The sequence below is a fragment of the Delphinus delphis genome, chromosome 21 (genome assembly GCF_949987515.2).
Source record: "Delphinus delphis chromosome 21, mDelDel1.2, whole genome shotgun sequence".
Lineage (NCBI taxonomy): Eukaryota > Metazoa > Chordata > Mammalia > Artiodactyla > Delphinidae > Delphinus > Delphinus delphis.
The window spans coordinates 17,854,361-17,872,493 of NC_082703.1; the positions used below are offsets into that span (position 1 = coordinate 17,854,361).

General features: G+C 39.3%; 1 protein-coding gene across 1 annotated transcript; it reads right to left on the bottom strand.

Annotated features, from left to right (window-relative positions):
• Positions 1-9,470: 9,470 nt before the first annotated feature.
• On the bottom strand, positions 9,471-17,615 carry FGF20 (fibroblast growth factor 20). Its single transcript, XM_060001201.1, has 3 exons — positions 17,330-17,615; positions 11,803-11,906; positions 9,471-9,716 (listed from the first exon to the last, which is right to left on the bottom strand). Exons 1-3 carry the CDS (start codon positions 17,613-17,615, stop codon positions 9,471-9,473), a joined length of 636 nt encoding a protein of 211 aa, XP_059857184.1.
• Positions 17,616-18,133: the final 518 nt, after the last annotated feature.

Consider the following 18,133-nt stretch of genomic DNA (forward strand, 5'->3'; position numbering starts at 1 on the left):
ATTGGCAGGCGGATTCTTAACCACTGCACCACCAGAAAAGTCCTTATGATGCTCTTTTAAAAGTAATATGGTACAACCACTTTGGGACACTGGTTGGCTGTGTATTATAAATACAACTCAGCAATTCCACTCTAGATATTTATCCCAGAGAATGAAAAATATATGTTCATAGCAGTTTTATTCACAATAGCCCTGGAAACAACCAGATGTCCATCAACTGTTGAATAGATAAACAAATTGTGTTATAGCCTTACAATGAACTACTACTCAGCAATAAAGAGAAAGATACCTCTGATACATGCAATATGGGTAAATCTCAAAAACGTTGAGTTCATACTGAATGTTTCCATCGATGCTAAATTCTAGAAAATAAAAGCTAATCTACAGAGACAGTAAGCAGATTAGTGGTTTCCTTGAGCTGTGGGTGAAGGAAGTAATGACCACAAATGGGCAAGGAGAAGCCTTCTGGCCTGATGGATTTATTCCATATCGTGAGTGTAGTGGGAGTTACACAGGTGTATATATCAATATTTGTCAAAAGCCATAAAATGCTACACTTAAAATCTTTGAATTATTCTATGTAAATTATACCACAATAAAAATTTTTAAAGAACATTTTTAAAACCTGTTTAAAGTATGACCAAAGGAAATGAAAGTAGGAATTTGAATAAATATTTGTACACCCATGTTCATAGCAGCTTTGCAAAATAGACAAAGGGTGGAAACAACCCTTGTGTCCATGAACAGAAGAATGTGTAAACTAAATATGGTATATATGTACAATTAAACATTATTCAGCCTTAAAAGTCTGACACGTGCTACAACATAGACAAGCCTTGAAAACATTATGCTAAGTGAAATAAGCCAGTTACAAAAGGACAAATAATGTGTGATTCCACTTATACGAGGTTCTTAAAGCAGCTGAATTCACAGAAGCAGAAAGTAGAATGGTAGTTGCCAAAGGCTGAGAGCAGAGGAGAATGAGAAGTTAGTGTTCACTGGATCAGAGTTGCAGGTGGGGAAGAAGAAAACGTTCTGGAGATGAATGGTGGGGATGGTTGCACAACAACATGAATGTACCTAATACCATAGAACCGTACATTTTTAATTGTTTCAAAAAGGTAAATTTATGTATATTTTACCACAATTTAGAAAAAGGAGAGGTAATGAATAGAATATGTGAGAGGAAGAAGTGGACACCCCTTTGAAATTAATGCTTTGATTCTGTGGGTAGGGAAATCTTGGAAGCCAAGATGAGTAACCCCATCATAGAAAACTGATAAGCAAGGAATAGTAGAGCAACCCCATCATGGAAAACTGATAAGCAAGGGATCAAGGAGACTAGAAAGAAAGAACTTCAAATAGGGACCATCCTGACCAGCAGGCTAGGTGAACCTAACAATTCAGATGATTATCTTTATGCCGAAATGCAAAGAAATGATCATCTTGAGTCTCTCCCAAAGGGTTATGTTTCTAACTCCCAAAAGCTTTCTATGGAAGCATGAATTTCATGGGAAATAGCTGGAGAATAGGCTAATGGAAAGATATGAATTTCGATTGGGCTCACTGTCTACACAACAATTTCCCTATGGGCTAAGACAAAGGGTCATTAGATTTGGAATCACATCCTCCATTCACAAGAGAAACACTGACAACTTACTAAGATTCAGAGGAGATCAATAGGACAGAAGAATCAGCTAAACTTGCAGGCACGGCAGCTATGGCAACAACCTTGGCAAACCCTCCACACAGATAGCAACAAGCCACTTCAAAATCACTGGGAGCTGAGCCAAGAGAGGGAACACTGAGACAAGGGCTTCGTAAATCCTAAGGATAAACTCCCTGCGCATGGAAAACAAAGGACAACTTCCAAAGTGTTTCCTTTGATTTCTTCTGATCTTTCTTAATTTAAGAACCCTGGCACTCAAGTCTGGAGATCAGACCCAGTCTCTCAAAGGGAAGGACAATCTGCCCCAAAGTCCTTAACATCGGGTCCAGTAAAACGTTAGATTGGCCTGGAGAGACTCTAAACCCCGAGACTTGTTTTGAACAAAGGATAATTTTCAAGAATCTCAGGAACTTTTAGATACAGGATCAAAGATAACATTCATTCTGGGAAACTTGAACATAAGGAGAGAAATTTTTTTGACTATTGAAAGATATGGAGGAGAAGTAGCTGTGGTTCCTGGGTTAGGATAGTGGCCGGACACAGAGGACCAAAGAAGTTTTCCTGGGGTGGTATTTCCTTTCCCTGAGTGTGTAATTGCAAGGGATTTATTGTAATTCTAGGGATGGAAAGAGCCTTCAAATGTCAAAGAGTAGAACCCCCAACAACTGGACCTGCCAAAAGGGAAGCTCTAGAACCACACTGCTGCAAATGTGGAAAGTACCACGGTGCAGTAGGACTATAATAAATTTCATAGCAGGGATGTTGAAGAAACTGGGACTAACCTCACACACCACTTACCCCTTGAACCCTGGTTTGACTGGTCCAAAATAGAGATGGACCTTGAATCAACCTTTTGGTAATCTGTGGTCACTGATGTAGCAAATGCATCCTTTTAGATGCTAATTATGACCTGTTAATTTTGGTCGTCAATACAGTGTGCCTTTGTCTGGCCAGAATGGCCCTACTATAGGATAAATTCTTTAGCACTGCATTATAATCTAATAAGGTAACATTTAGACAGGTGTCCTTGATCTGATTCAAGTAGAAGATGTATTCATTTTAGAGCTGGCACATTGGGGTAGCCGTTGGAAATAACTGTACTTGAGGCTCTGCCTTCCCTTATTAGTTTGACAACTAAAAATGATAGAACAATTTAACAGAAAAACTAAATTCAAGGGCCCTTCACCAAACAATAACTTTTATGGGAGTGTTGTTATTTCGAACATATAAATTATGCACTGAGTGGGACAAAATGTTTGTCCTTGAAACTCACATCACTAAACAGGATGCAAAGAAAGTAAGTGCTGGGTACGGATACCGACACAATGGGGTATTCTGCTGCAGTAACATCATTAGATCACGTGGCCTCCTGACAGGCAGGTTTCTTAAAGATTACACAGGCAACTTTCTAACCTCTCAGCCCATATAACCCAGAAAGACTCCCCAGTGGACTCTCCAGTGATCCCTTGACGTGCAATCATTGGCATGTCCCTAAGGAAATGAAAATGTTGTCAAATGGTGTACTCATTTTTGAGTACAAATCAGTTGCCAGCCACTTATTGGTCCATCGTTAAAACAGAGCACCCCAAAGACAGAACATCAGGTCCTTCTGCCACCACCACAAATTTGATTATATTTGATACACAAGTACTCTCAAGGGATGACGGGCAGATGAGAGCTCCATTGTTAAATGGAAGCAGTAGAATCAGGATAGAGTACTGCCCTTCACAGAAGCATGCTGCACGACTAGGAGCCAGCCCTTGGCAAGAGCACCCTGACTGATGCCCAAGGTACACTGCTTCTTCTAAGAAACACTGTGCTTGACCACTGCACTCTTCACTCTGATACCTCCAAGACGATTATTTTCAAATACCACAAGATGTGGTAGCCATCCAAATCTCAGTGTGATTGGAGGTAGAGTCTTCTTCACCTTAACAATTTATCTTCTCAATAATTTCTCCCTTCACAATAATGCCCCCTTCACAGTCCCACCCTCCACACAACTCAAGCCCCACGGCAAAGGGTGAGGTAATAGTCTGGCCAATAAATAAATAAAAATACCACACACACGACTGGCCATTCCACCACCATGAAGAGATCTGGAGCAATACAAGTGACAGGTCCCAAATGCTTCTTCATTAAAAAACTAGAGAGCAAATAGAAGTAGAGCTGACTTATTTACTGAATTGGGATAAAGAGTATACGGTTCATTGGGGAAAAAACATGGGTTGGTCAAAAATATATAAGTAAACACTTGTATCTGATGTTATATTTTCTTATATTTTAACCATGGTGGAGGGGACTTGTGGATGAAATGAGGACAGATATTCATTTCTGGATGCCAGAAATGCTAAAATAAATATTCAAACTCCCTTTGACCCAATGGGTGGCAAGATACATGTGAACCACCTAGAAGCCAAATCATACAGGAAGCTTTAGTGGCTGAGGAACCAGGAAACATCTAATATTTTTTCAAACAGGGCAAGGGGAACTTTAATTTGAAATCCAGAAATCTTTTAAAACTAAGAGGCCTTTGATTAGATTTTTCTTTTCTAGTCTAGTTCTCTAATCCTTCTTTTCTGTTGATGGACATAGTATCCTAGGCAAGACTAGGGTACAACTTCACTGTACCAGCTTGTCCCAATCAACTGCACTTTTGGGGCCTGAATGTGGGGTTGCTTAGTCTGATGAGAAGCAAGGCTGTTTTCAGCATTTACGGAACCATTTAACCAACTGTCATGGGCCATTTGACACATTGCAGCCTCCCATGCCAGAGTGGTCTCTATAGAGAGAAGAACCTTGGTCTCAAAGTATTAATTATATCCAGTTATACATGGCAATGGCTGGAGCCTGTGGAGAACACCCAACCAGGAAAGAGATCAATCTGTTCTATTTTAGCAAGTAGAAAATCTAATTGTTGCTAGTGAAAGTTTATTTATATACAGTCTCTTATCATTGCAGAAACTGTAGGGAAGTTTTGCAAATGATAGTTAACATTCCAAGCAAGAAAGAATGGAAAATGTAAGTTAATAAATGATTTCTAATAGAACATTTAAAATAAAGAAGAAAGAAGATGACTAATGGGTGAGATTTTCCCCAAGCATCCTGAGGATAAAATAAATTATTTTCAAAATATTGATTTGATAATAAACCAAATTATTCTTATCCTTCCATGTATGAATTAATTAATATGTTCACACACTACTTCCATTTAGGAGTATCAAGTGAAATCTATTCAGATATGGAATAGATCATTTCTTCAAGGAGTATAAATTCAGTAGATATAAATTCTTTTTCTGACATAGGAAGACATGCCAATATATAAATAGAACTAGAATACAAGATATAGTGACTTTCTAGTTTTCTGAAAGTTTGTAAAGCCACTACTTCAATCATATTTCATATCTCAAATTTCTACAGGTAGCTATCACCATAAAAAAGTTAAACTTTTTGAATTATGGTTTTCTCAGGGTATATGCCCAGTAGTGGGATTTCTGGGTCATATGGTAGTTCTATTTTAGTCTTTTAAGGAACCTCCATACTGTTCTCTGTAGTGGCTGTATCAATTTACATTCCCACCAACAGTGCAAGAGGGTTCCCTTTTCTCCACACCCTCTCCAGCATTTATCGTTTGTAGATTTTTTTTTTTTTTTGCGGTACGCGGCCCTCTCACTGTTGTGGCCTCTCCCGTTGCGGAGCACAGGCTCCGGACGCGCAGGCTCAGCGGCCATGGCTCACGGGCCCAGCCGCTCCGCAACATGTGGGATCCTCCCGGACCGGGGCACGAACCCGTGTCCCCTGCATCGGCAGGCGGACTCCCAACCACTGCGCCACCGGGGAAGCCCTGTAGATATTTTTGATGATGGCCATTCTGACCAGTGTCAGGGGATGATAACTCATTGTACTTTTGATCTGTATTTCTCTAATGACTAGTGACATTGAGCATGTTTTCATGTGCCTCTTGGCCATCTGTATGTCTTCTCTGGAGAAATGTCTACTTAGATCTTCTGCCCATTTTTTGATTGGGTTGTTTGTTTTTTTGATATTGAGCTACATGAGCTGTTTATATATTTTGGAGATTAATCCCTTGTCAGTTGTTTCATTTGCAAATATTTTCTCCCATTTTGAGGGTTGTCTTTACGTCTAATTTATGGTTTTCTTTGCATGGAAGTAACCTAAATGGCCATCAACAGATGAATGGATAAGGAAGATGTACATATATAAAATGGAATATTACTCAGCCATAAAAAGAAATGAAATTGGGTCATTTGTAGAGACGTGGATGGACCTAGAGTCTGTCATACAGAATTAAGTAAGTCAGAAAGAAAAAAACAAATACGTATATTAATGCATATATGTGGAATCTAGAAAAATGGTACAGATGAACCTATTTGCAGGGCAGGAATAGAGACGCAGACATAGGGAATGGACATGTGGACACGGGGTGGGGAATGGGGTGTGGGATGAACTGGGAGATTGAGACTGACATATATACACTACCATGTGTAAAACAGATAGCTAGTGGGAACCTGCAGTATAGCACAGGGAGCTCAGCTCCGTGTTCTGTGGTGACCTAGATGGGTGGGATGGGGGCGGAGGAGGGAGGTCCAGGAGGGAGGGCATATAGGTACACATATAGCTGATTCACTTCATTGTACAGCAGAAACTAACACAACATTGTAAAGCAACTATACCCCAATTTTTTAAAAAAAGTTAAATTTATTTTCTTATTATATCTAAAAAAAAGAAGAAATTTTGATTGAGTAACAATATTCATTGTGGGCCATCTTTTTTTTTTGCTCTATGCGGGCCTCTCACTGTTGTGGCCTCTCCCATTGCAGAGCACAGGCTCCGGACGCGCAGGCTCAGCGGCCATGGCTCACGGGCCCAGCCGCTCCGCGGCATATGGGATCTTCCCGGACTGGGGCCCGAACCCGTGCTGCCTGCATCGGCAGGTGAACTCCCAACCACTGCGCCATCAGGGAAGCCCTGCAGGGAAGCCCTGTGGGCCACCTCTGATCAGTGTATTATCTGTTTAAATTTATATGACTTCCTCCACAGTTATAAATTTAGACACCAGCAACATTTTGCAAAAGATTTGAAATACTTGCATAATGCTGGCTTTGGGACACATGCTTTAAATATAAGTGTCAAACACTGAACCAAAACTAGGTTTTCACTTTTATTGACAAATAAAAATAAATGGGAATTATTTTATTCTGAAGATTATTAAAGTATTACTGCTAAACCATTTTTACTATTTTTTTATATTTATAAAAGGAATAGGTTTTGTTTTTTTTTAACATCTTCATTGGAGTATAATTGCTTTACAGTGGTGTGTTAGTTTCTGCTTTATAACAAAGTGAATCCGTTATACATATTCATACGTCCCCATATCTCTTCTTTCTTGCATCTCCCTCCCACCCTCCCTATCCCACCCCTCTAGGTGGTCACAAAGCACTGAGCTGATCTCCCTGTGCTATGCGGCTGCTTCCCGCTAGCTATCTATTCTATATTTAAACCAATAGGTTTTGAGCTAAACCATTTCTCTGCCTCTTACCCTGTATACAGGCAAGTACACACACTACCCCTCTAGCCACGCACACATTCCCGTGTAGCTTTATTAAAGGTATCCTTTGAACTCCCTACCCTCACCCTCAGCATTACCATTAATTCATTCAAGTAATGAGAGGATGAATTAACAGGAATAACTCCAGAGAACATTAAAGCAACAGTTAGTCTTTCATTCAAAGTGTGGTGCATGGTCTGGCCATCTCAAGCATCACCTGGAACATTGTTAGAAATGCAAAAGTTCAGCTCTTCACCTGCTAACCGAGACCTAGTTTAACAGATCTGTCCTTGAACAAGATCCCCAGGTGATTTTGCATGTACATTAAAGTGTGAGAAACACTGCTCTAGACTAGTGGTTCTTAAAGTATGGTCTCCAGACCAACTGCATCAATATTACCTGGGAACCTGTTAAAAATGTAAATTTTTAGGCCTCACCCCAGACCCACACATCAGAAACTGTGGGGCGGGAGCCCAGCAATGTGTTTCACCAAGACTTCCAGGTTCTAACTGGTGACAGCTGCTTCCATGATTGTAACCACATTCCCAACGATGACTGCTAATGTGAGGGTGGTGACATTGACAACTGCTGGGTAGGAGCAAATAAAACCTCAGAAATGTCTTTAAGAACCTACAGGATTTGTATCTGTGTGGCTCTGTAAACTTATATGTGCCACTCTCCCAATTGGTCACTCAGCTCCAGCCACAAAGCTCTTTCTCACCTTAGGGACTCCAGACTCACTTTTTCCTCTTCCTTTAAGGCTCTTATTCTCCTCTTAGCCTTATCCTTTAAGAAATGTCAGCTCTTTAGAGAAGCCTCTGACTCACCCTATCTAAATTTATTCTCTTTTTTTCTGTGTCTGAACCTTGTTTTTCTCATAGAGCAGGTCACAATTCACAGTTACGGTGTTCGTTAGTTTCCCTTACTAGACGTTAAGCTCCATGAAGCAGGACCCACCTCTGGCTTGATCACCATATTTTCCTTAGTGCCTCACAGTATCTTCTGCATAGTAGGCTTAATGACTGTTTATTGAAATAATGACAAAATAGCGGCTATAACGGAAAAGATAGCACCCTCGGATAGGTAGATGAAGCCTTACTATTATTAATGGTGGTACCACAAAGACACATTCTTTCTGTGATCATAGTGGGTGAAAAGAAATGGGCTTTGCCAGACTAAGAAAATAGGTAAGCATAAATGGCTTATAATGTCCAATAATTTTCACCATTAGAAGTTCTCTAAATATCAAGCTTTTCTCTAGGAACTCAGAATTTTGTCACTTTAAAAATATGTCCTATAAGTAGAATAACTCCACCTGAAAAGGAATGAAACCAAAACATAAAAATTAAAATGTTTAATTCCCTTTTTGAATGTGTGTTGAGTTCAATACAAATTGATACAGCATTTTTCTAGGCCAAAGAAACCAATGTTACATTTAGAAGGCAATTGACTGCAAAAAAATATAATCTATGCTATACTTTATTTTTAAAAAGAAATTCAAGATCTTATTCTATGTTTAATGTGTAGCAATAATGATGTCTTCTTTACAGCCCAAGACATCACAACAAAGTAATGGCACGATAAAGAAATTTTTGTTGTTTTTTTCTCTTGTATTATCTTCATATACTAGTAAAAAATAAACTCTTTAATAAATAAATATATATAATAAATATTTGCAAACTGAAAATGTATAAATAGGTCCATCCTTTTTAAAAAAAAATGTTCCGTCTTGGTGTGGCATGTTTCATAGTCCATGTTTCACCCAAATTTTTTACATAAAATGCCGTAACCTGCAAAATCCTACAAGGTTCTCAAAATTTATGTAGCAATGATCTTGGCCAACTATGTCAATACATCTCTTCAACATGAAGTATCTATTTTTAATGTAACTTTTAAAGTAAACATACTCCAGAGAGGTGAGGCACCAGCAGCAAACTAGGTAGGGTTCCCATTACCCACAGCTTAACAGATTTTCAGCTTCAATCTACAAGTGAGGACAGAGCCAGTGTACCCGAGGGAACTTAATCCACTTGTAAAGAGAGATCTTGATCTACTTCAAGTCAAGATATTTTTTGTTTGTTTGTTCTCAATATTCTTTCCAAATTCAGTCTCCCAGTGGAAAATAGACTCCATAACATTCTGAAGGTCTTCCTGTGTTATTATTTTATGATGCAAACTGTAATAAGAAAGAATAGTTGTAGTTTGGTTCTTCAGTAAAGACACTATCACCCTTCAACTGTACATTAGTAGGTCCTTGTACAGTTCAGGAACTCTTTCTGGATCCACTGGTCTAGGCAGGAAATGTGTAAATTTCTGATGTCTTTTAGATCTGGCACCATCTCTTGGAGTTCCATCTTTGTTAAGTGCCACAAAATACCTACGGCCAGTGTCTCCATGTTTATATATGTTGGATGAATAGGTATTATACCAGTTCTCTTCAAATTGCTCCCTAAAGATGCATTCAGAAGTCAGTTTCTCCTAAAAGAGAGAAGATAACTGCCATTGAAAAAGATATCTTTAAGAGAATTTCCTTAGAAAAGTCTCAACTCTCTATTTATTTGCCTATAACTATATCCTTATCAAAGAAGGAGAGAGGGTAGATTGTTTTTGCTTTGTTCTGTTTTAGTTCTCATGTTATCTGGAATTCTTTCTCCCAGGTGACTCCATCCAGCAGTTTAGTTTACAGAACTCTAAGTTAAATGTCAATTCTCAATTTTATTTTCAAACAATAAATATTCTAAACTTGCCCATGCTCCATTTGACCTCCCTTCCATCACCATCACTGGCAAATAGGCCTGTAGTTTATCTTGTTCCATCATTAGATGCCAAAGTTCTACACAGCAAATCTCCACTACCATCTTGAAATGTTTCAAGACCTTGCTAACATTCAAATTCCTAACTCAAGATCATCACTCCAAGTCATATATCTTCCCTTTATGAATTTATTGTTTGATGACATAATCCCCACAATTAACTTACATCTGGATATTACTATTAGGTAAAAAGCCCAGTGATTTCTTGTCTTTTCAAGATGGACTGTATATTATCCCAAGGGGTAGACTACAGTTGCTTTTTTAATCTGACACATACATGAAGAAGGAAGATTATGTGCATGTTTTCCTCTTTCAATTGTAATTCTACTCTTAGGAGATTACACAATGCATTATTTCTCCTTCTTCTGAGCTGACAGAAAGCCCGGAAAGGGCAAGTGTTGCCCTTAGAAGGACAGATATTAAGTGGAGTACCATTTACTGAAATATGATAACCGATTTTCCTCAGTGTATATTGAGATTCTAACTGTATATTGTGGTCTCAATTGAGATTTTAAGAAAAAAGAAGGTACCAGATAGTGTCATCTGCTAAATCATAAAAGTAAATTCTCTTTGGAAATAGCTACAGAGACTTCGACTTTAAGAAGGGATTTCACATGAGGGAATGGGTGGGAGTGGCCCACATTTACACTTTAACAATTTTCTTACAATTATATAGCAACTGCGAACAACGAAAAAATGATACAGTGAAAGCGAAAGATCTACATAGTACTGCAGGTTGAGTTTTATATTATCCTGTTGCTCTAATTCTTGTGTTGTTTTTGCTGCTTTGTCGTTAAAAAAAAAAAGGAAAGAAAAGAAAAAAGAAAATTAAAAAAACCTTATACTGATGAAGTATTAACTTGAAAAGTTTACTGTAAGTTCCATATTTAAAACATTTATAGTAGACCTACAGATGTGTGCACTTATCCCCAGTGATAAGTTAAAAACTGCCCAATGCAACTCTGAGTAAGAGCATGGCTACTGTAATTATCAAGTCTGCAGATACGGTCCAACTAGTGTGGTTGCCATTTTCTGTTATTGTTTAAGGTATCCTAAGATTTCATTCATTCATTTCCTATATTGCAAAGGTCAGCAAGTCAGTGATGTATACTTATCTATGAAGGTAATAATAGGTAGAGAAAATTTATATTAAATGAATGTAAAGATGAAAAGAATCTAACATGGCAAGAAGAAAATGCTCTCATTTTTCTGTCTCTGGTACCAGGATAATGGGCAGAAAAAAAACTAGTGAGCTAAAAGCAATAAAGTTTTAGGGTTTAAGAAATGAAAGTGAGGGGACTTCCCTGGTGGCGCAGTAGTTAAGAATCCGCCTGCCAATGCAGGGGACATTGGTTCTATCCCTGGTCCAGGAAGATCCCACATGCCGTGGAGCAACTAAGCCCATGTGCCACAGCTACTGAGCCTGCACTCTAGAGCCGGCGAACCACAACTATTGAGCCCACGAGCCCACGCACTGCAAGGAAGAGTAGCCCCTGCTTATAGCAACTAGAGAAAGCCTGCATGCAGCAACAAAGACCCAACGTAGCCAAAAAAAAAAAAAAAAGAAATGAAAGTGAGTTGCTATACTACTGCCTAGACATGTGGAAATTTATCAGGATCTAGATTTTTAATTTCTACTTAAGTATGTTGTTTATGTATTTCTTCTGATATGCATAATCGGTAGCTATTTTACTTATAAAATGGATAGTCATTATTTAATGAATTACAATAATTTTTTAAAAAATACGTACTGATCCATAGAGTTCTCCTTTGTCATTCATTCCAAGGTAAAGACCACTGTCCACACCTCTAATACTGACCAGTCCCACTGCCACACTGATGAATTCCAGGATACCTGAATTTATAAACAAAATAATGATTTGCATTTATTAGAGAACATACGACTAATGAAAATCTTCCAAAGAGCAGTAGATCAAATTGCTAAATATAATGATGTATGTGGAAGGCCTTTGTAAACTGAAAAGTGATGTACAGTTGTCATTATGATGAGCCTCCTATTTTACAGATGAATAAAACTAAAAAACCAAAAGTTGTTCATCGTGATAAAATGTTAAGGGTGTAAAACCTTAAACCAGACTGACCTGGGTTTGAATCCAGTTCAGTAACTTACTGATTAGTCTACATAAGTCATTTGTCTTCTTTGAACTTCAATTTCCTCATACGCAAAATGGGTGAAATGCTTCCTTACAGGAGAGTGGTAAAGACTAACACATTTAGGCACCCAATAAATGGAAACTATTATTACCATAAAATTAGTACATAATAGAGGTGTTCATAATTCTCCTCCTTGATTCTATTAACTACAACCATGTTCTATTAATTGTTTTGCTTTGTTTTTGCTTACTATGAATCAAGTAAATTTTTTTCTAGCAGCAGCCAGTATACCTTATATGGGTGTATTAGTATTTTGTAGTTTATAAAGGGCTTCTACTTTTATCAGCACTTTCTATCTGGTCCTCAAAAACAACCTCCTAAGATAAGCATAGAAGATATTACTATCCCATTTTACATATAAAGAAACTGAGGCTTGCTTAAAGGCATGATATTTGTAATTAATAGGACAGATACTTGAACTCACATCTTCTGAGCCCTAATCCAATGTTTGTACTTCAAAACAGTGCTTCTTGAGGACAAGACAGTAGTTTCAAAATTTACAGATTATATAATATGCTATTTCCTGTCCCACGATCCTTAAAAATAAATTTTATGGTTCAGAGAAGTAAAAGGACTTTATAATTCATGAAATGTAATAGCCAAATACCAAGAATTTAGCATGCAAGTAGATTTTGCTTTCAATAACTTTCCAGAATTATTTTCATTTATCTATAGGTAAATTAGTACCGAAAACTCTCCACTCAATACTCTTAATACACCATAGTTAAACAAAAACAACAGCAACAAAAAACCTTAATGCTTCCCTCTGCATCATTCTTCTTCTCTGCACACACTAACCTTTGGACTAACGTCTTTGTCTTGTTCTTCTCTTTAGACTCTTTGGTGAAAAAGTATATAGACGTACTTTCTATGCTTGGAACTGCCTTCCTCAATAGCTTTCTACCTTCACCCCTTCACTCCCTCTTAAGCTCTACAAACAGTATAAATGTGTACCATTTAGCCTGACTCTTGATCTTAAGTCATTTCTTGATTTATTATACAAGTTCTTGTTTGGACACGTGACGTTCCCAAGGCCAAAGGAAAGTACAAAATCTGGCTATTTGCGTATATGGAGGTCTCTGTTCTGTCCAGATCCTAATTCACTCTTTGGCAGAAACATGGATGCTTAAGCTCTAAACATAGATTCTGAAGAGCTCAAATGAGCTCTTGCAAACTATTAGGAGATCATGTAGAGCACTAGAGCTAACAAGGATCTTACAGCAACAATATCGTACTGCTAAATTGCCTGTTAAGTGGCTTGAAAGAGTCACTGTCCCTGTATGAGAGCCTAAGGCAGAGAGGAGGTAAGATATAGTAGGAAGATACAGACGTCATAGGATAGCCATTATAATGACTGATATAGAGGTGAGAAGTAAAGGAAAATTAAATGTACTGCCAAGCTCATTAGTGAGTGATTCCTGTTAGAAACAAAAATATAGGCCCAAAACATGATTGGTAGAAGAAGATACGTTAATGGAATTTCATCCAGATATACTTACAAATGTATAATTACTTGAAGTTGTAATGAATGTTACATTCAAACTGAGAAGTGTACTGCAGTTCACTTGTAACTTAATTCTCTTTAAGTATCTGATTTACGTTAAGATGCTCTTGTCTTTCAAAGAACAGGAACTGATTAACTGATTAGACTGTATAATAGAACTAGTTTTCAAGTACAATACAAGACTCATTTCCATATAAATCAATTATAAAACAGATCTTATAAAGTATCCATCTTTCTTGCAAAACTAAATTGTAAACCACTTACACTTTAATTCTCATCTTAAAATAATGCCGTTATGTTGTCAAAAAATATGTAATTGTACAAAGACAAGAAATTATATATATTCTTAGAATAATTATATTCAATAGCTTCAACTTCATTAAACGACATCCAAAGCCTCATATACATATAACAAGGTCGAAATAATTTTGCAATGGCTCATAGGGGCTGATGGGAAAAAAGTTATGTGCTTTTCATATTCCTCTTAAAGATTTTAGCCACACTTTTAAATTCTGATCGTTTTTTCTCCACAAGGAAATAGTATACCACACAGTAATTTGTAATCATTTGATTCTTAAATGAGATTTGACAAGTCTTTCTTATTTATAATATGAGGTGGCAACTAAGCTAATTCTTTAACAAAGAGTAGACATGAAAAGCTTTCCTTAAGAGGTAATCACAGATTTTAGATAGATTTTCTAATGCCTAGTGTCCCATAAAAATACTTGGAGGTACTTTGTCTTTTTGGTATCATTTTCAAAGCCAGCCTTTTTTAAAATCATAATAAAGAGGTGAGTCAACCCACAATGCAACCACATCAGACAAATCTATGGAGAATAGGGGAGAATAAAAGAAAGGTCTTTAAAGGAATTATGTTTGATCTCAGGCTAAACTTTTTTTTTTTTAGGTAATGATTCCAGGTTTATGTATTAGGTAAAATCTTCCTACTGTACTACTGTGCAGGAAAACTCTATTATAAATACAGAGCTAACTCAGATAGGAAATTTTTTAAACCTTACAGGGATCTTTTTGTTTATATTCTATTGATGTGGTTTTGAAATTTTAAAACACAGTATTCTGAATTTTTTATTGAATCATAGCCAAATTAGTATAAATTATCAAAAATGTTAGTTACTTTAACATCTCAAATAGCACATCTTAAGCATTTTCAAAATTCTTACTTTGATGACACAGAAATGAATTTGTAGAGAGAAAAATAATTTCATAGTTAATAATTGAAGCACTAAAAAGAGAAGGCAAATATAGAGAGAAGCTTATAATATTACACATGTTGTATATATACTTTCTTCTCACCTGCACTCTCTCGTTATAAATTATGATGTTTTAGCTATCACAGGCCACTAGGATGCACTCTAATGCGTCCTAGAGGTTGTTACTCCTTTCAGCTACGATGCTAATCTGGGTTATCGTTCCTTTGTGTAACAGTAAATATTTTGTTCTGATAGGTACCCTTGCACCACAGAGTGGCTTAAACCAGCACAAACATCAGTCCAAGTCATATTTTTCCAATTACTAAATAAGCATACAAAATTTTAGCCAAAAAAAAAAAAATTCTACTAAGATGGTCATTCTGATATGCAACATCTATTAAGGAATGAAATAAAATACCAGTTTAATGAATGTTATCAAGTCTATAAATATTTACTAATCTCTTCCCGTAGAGTCAGTCTTATAAAGAGACACAAAGCGGAAGAAGCAACTCTTGACATTGGAGAGATTATGGTTGAATTATAAGGGTCTTAAAAATAGAATTTCCAAGCTTATACTATGTATCCCGGTGTGTGGGGGGGGTGGGGAGATGTCTGAATATTACCTAAGCTTAACTTGTACCTGCTCTACTTATAGGCATTATCACATTTGCATTCATTTCTAAATCCTTCTGGTAGCTGGAGGGTTTTTCTGTAATGCAGTAATTCTTACAGGCAAGGGAACTGAGCCACCTGGTGTCACAAAGTTCTTTAGACTCAGAATCTCAGCCTCCTCAATTTAGAAACTACTTTCTGAAAGTGACCCCAAGGGGGGCCACTAGGTCATGACACTCTGGACTCATAGTCAATGGGAATTTGGAAGAGATCAGTGGAAGCTGCAAACATGCGGGTTTTAAAAAGTTAATTTTCTAAGCCTTTAAGTGCTACCAAATGACCACCACATGCTCATTTCTACATCCAGAGTTACAAATGCCCCTCAAACTGAGATTTACACTTCCCCAAAGTTTTAATGAGGACTACAAGTCAAAAAAAAGAAAGCCAAATAAGAACAGGGGTGAGGATAAGAGAGGGCCCTTCGGAGAAGAGATTCTCAAAGAATTCCAGTGCTTAGGAAAGAAAAGGAAAACTGACACTATGTTAGGCCCTTTCACATTGCTGCTGACAGGTAAATGGTATCTTTAAAATGAAATACACTGATTCTCTCTAATGAAGTCCCAAGTTTGATGATCAAAATCCTTTGAGAGTGCTAGCCAGTTAACTCTAATATGATGAAAACTTCCACAGTGGAGGAAAGATTCTGGGCTGTTAGAACAGGAGAGCATCTTGAGAGAATCACCTGATTTAACCCCATTGTACAGACAAGAAAACTAAGGCTTAGACCGGTGAGGGCACGTGCTACTCACGCAGCTAGTTAGGGGGTAATTAACAATCGAGACCTTATGGTTTCCCAATCTAGTGTCTTAACAATCTGCCTTAACAATCATTCGGGTTTTTTTTGTTTTTGTTTTTGTTTCTTTCTTTTAACCCCTTCTGCTCCCAGGCACTGTTGGAGGTATTCTGAAATACGTCCCTTTGTGTTCCCACCCGTATCTTCTTTCGCTTCCCCATTTCCTCTTACCTAAGGTCAATACCAAGATCTTTGCTTTCAGATTTCACAATTTCTGAAGAGGATCTCGGCTGAAGGACTGGGCATGCTCAGTAGCCGGATAAGCTTTTTTTTTTTTTCCCCCTCACCAAACTTTAAGAGCGCTGAGAACTGCAGGCAGGTGAGCCTGACAGTAGCGATGGTACCCACGGAAAGTTAATCTGTTACCTTTTCAGGTGAACATTTATGGTTCTCTAGGTAGACACGTAAAAGCTCGCCTCCTATGTTAGAGCTATCCTTTGAGCAGTAGCCATGGGAGACTCATCAACTGCACAGCTGCAGGGCAGGTTTAAAGAAGCTTCCGGTTGTTAACTTTTGTTAAGGGGAAATATGAGAGGAAGTAGGAGAAAATAATAGGGATTTTGAACACAAAAACAAAAAACTGCCTGCGAGGTAAGGAGTGCGGGAAAGATGTGGCTCCGAGTCCAGGGCTCGGTGTCCCAGGCAGCAGGAAGGGCAGGGCAGCCAGGTGCGGGCGGAGCACCCCCCTTTCTCCTCCTGCCCTCAGCGTCTGGAGCAGCAGGCCGGCCGGCAACCGCGGCGGCCCGCGGGCGGGGAAAGTCCTCCGGTGCCTCGCTGGCCGCCCAGCAGCCCAGGCCAGCACCTCACACTGGAAGGGTTCCGGGGGCTCCCGGCCCCACGTAGTCCCGACTCCATCCGCGAACGGGGAGGGAGACGCAAGAGGGGGAGCAGAGGAGCGCGGGAGGCGGGGTGCCGGTACGTACCGAAGAGGCTGTGGTCCTGCCTGGTGCCCTGCACGCTGCCGTCGGGCAGGATCTGCAGGTGGAAGCCGGTGCGGCAGTAGAGCTGCCTGCGGCGCAGGATGCCGTGCAGGTGCGCCAGCTCCGCAGCCCCGGGCCCGCCGCGGGCGCCCAGCTCCGCCGCGCCCCGGCGCTCGCCCAGCAGAGGCGGCCGCTCCCCGGCAGGAGGCAGCAGGAAGTGCGAGCCCACCTGCTGGCCCAAGCCCTCCAGGCCGCCCAGGAAGCCCCCGACCTCGGCTAAGGGAGCCATGGGGCGGCCGGAGGGAGAGGCGGCGGATCCGGAAAACAAAAGACCCCCAATAAAAAAAAATGGAGCAGGGATGGGGAGGTGAATGGAGAAAAATTATAGCCAAACAAGCGCAAACAAGCTAAGGCCCGGTTAGTCCCGTGAGGTCGCTGGATGAACTTTGCACTGAGAGCAGGGAGGCTTTCACTGTCTTGGAGCGATCTTCTCTCCTGGGGTAGGTGGGAGCCGGTTGCTGGCTTTGCAGAAACATCTATAGCTGCCGCTGCCAATACTGGGGCTGGGCCTGGGGCTCCAACTCCGCAAACGGATCAGAGTCCTGTGTACATACACACAGTATATATGCGGGTCCTCTTGACATATGCTAATCAAGTCCTTTCATGCTCGCTGGGGAGGTTCTGTTTGAAATCTTAAACCGGCCTCCTCTCACGTTTTTGCTCTTCGGAAGTGACCAGAAGGGGCCCTTGACGGCTCTCTATCCATGCAGTCGCAAAAATCATTCCCGCACTTGGCCAAAGCTGGCC

What these genes read in the sequence shown, in the direction of transcription:
- FGF20 (XM_060001201.1), bottom strand. Translation starts at nt 17,615, where the DNA reads ATGGCTCCCTTAGCCGAGGTCGGGGGCTTCCTGGGCGGCCTGGAGGGC. An exon ending in GCAGGACCACAGCCTCTTCG is followed by an intron (nt 11,907 to 17,329) that starts GTACGTACCGGC and finishes TTATAAATTCAG; the next exon opens with GTATCCTGGAATTCATCAGT. An exon ending in AAGGAGAACTCTATGGATCA is followed by an intron (nt 9,717 to 11,802) that starts GTACGTATTTTT and finishes TCTCTCTTTTAG; the next exon opens with GAGAAACTGACTTCTGAATG.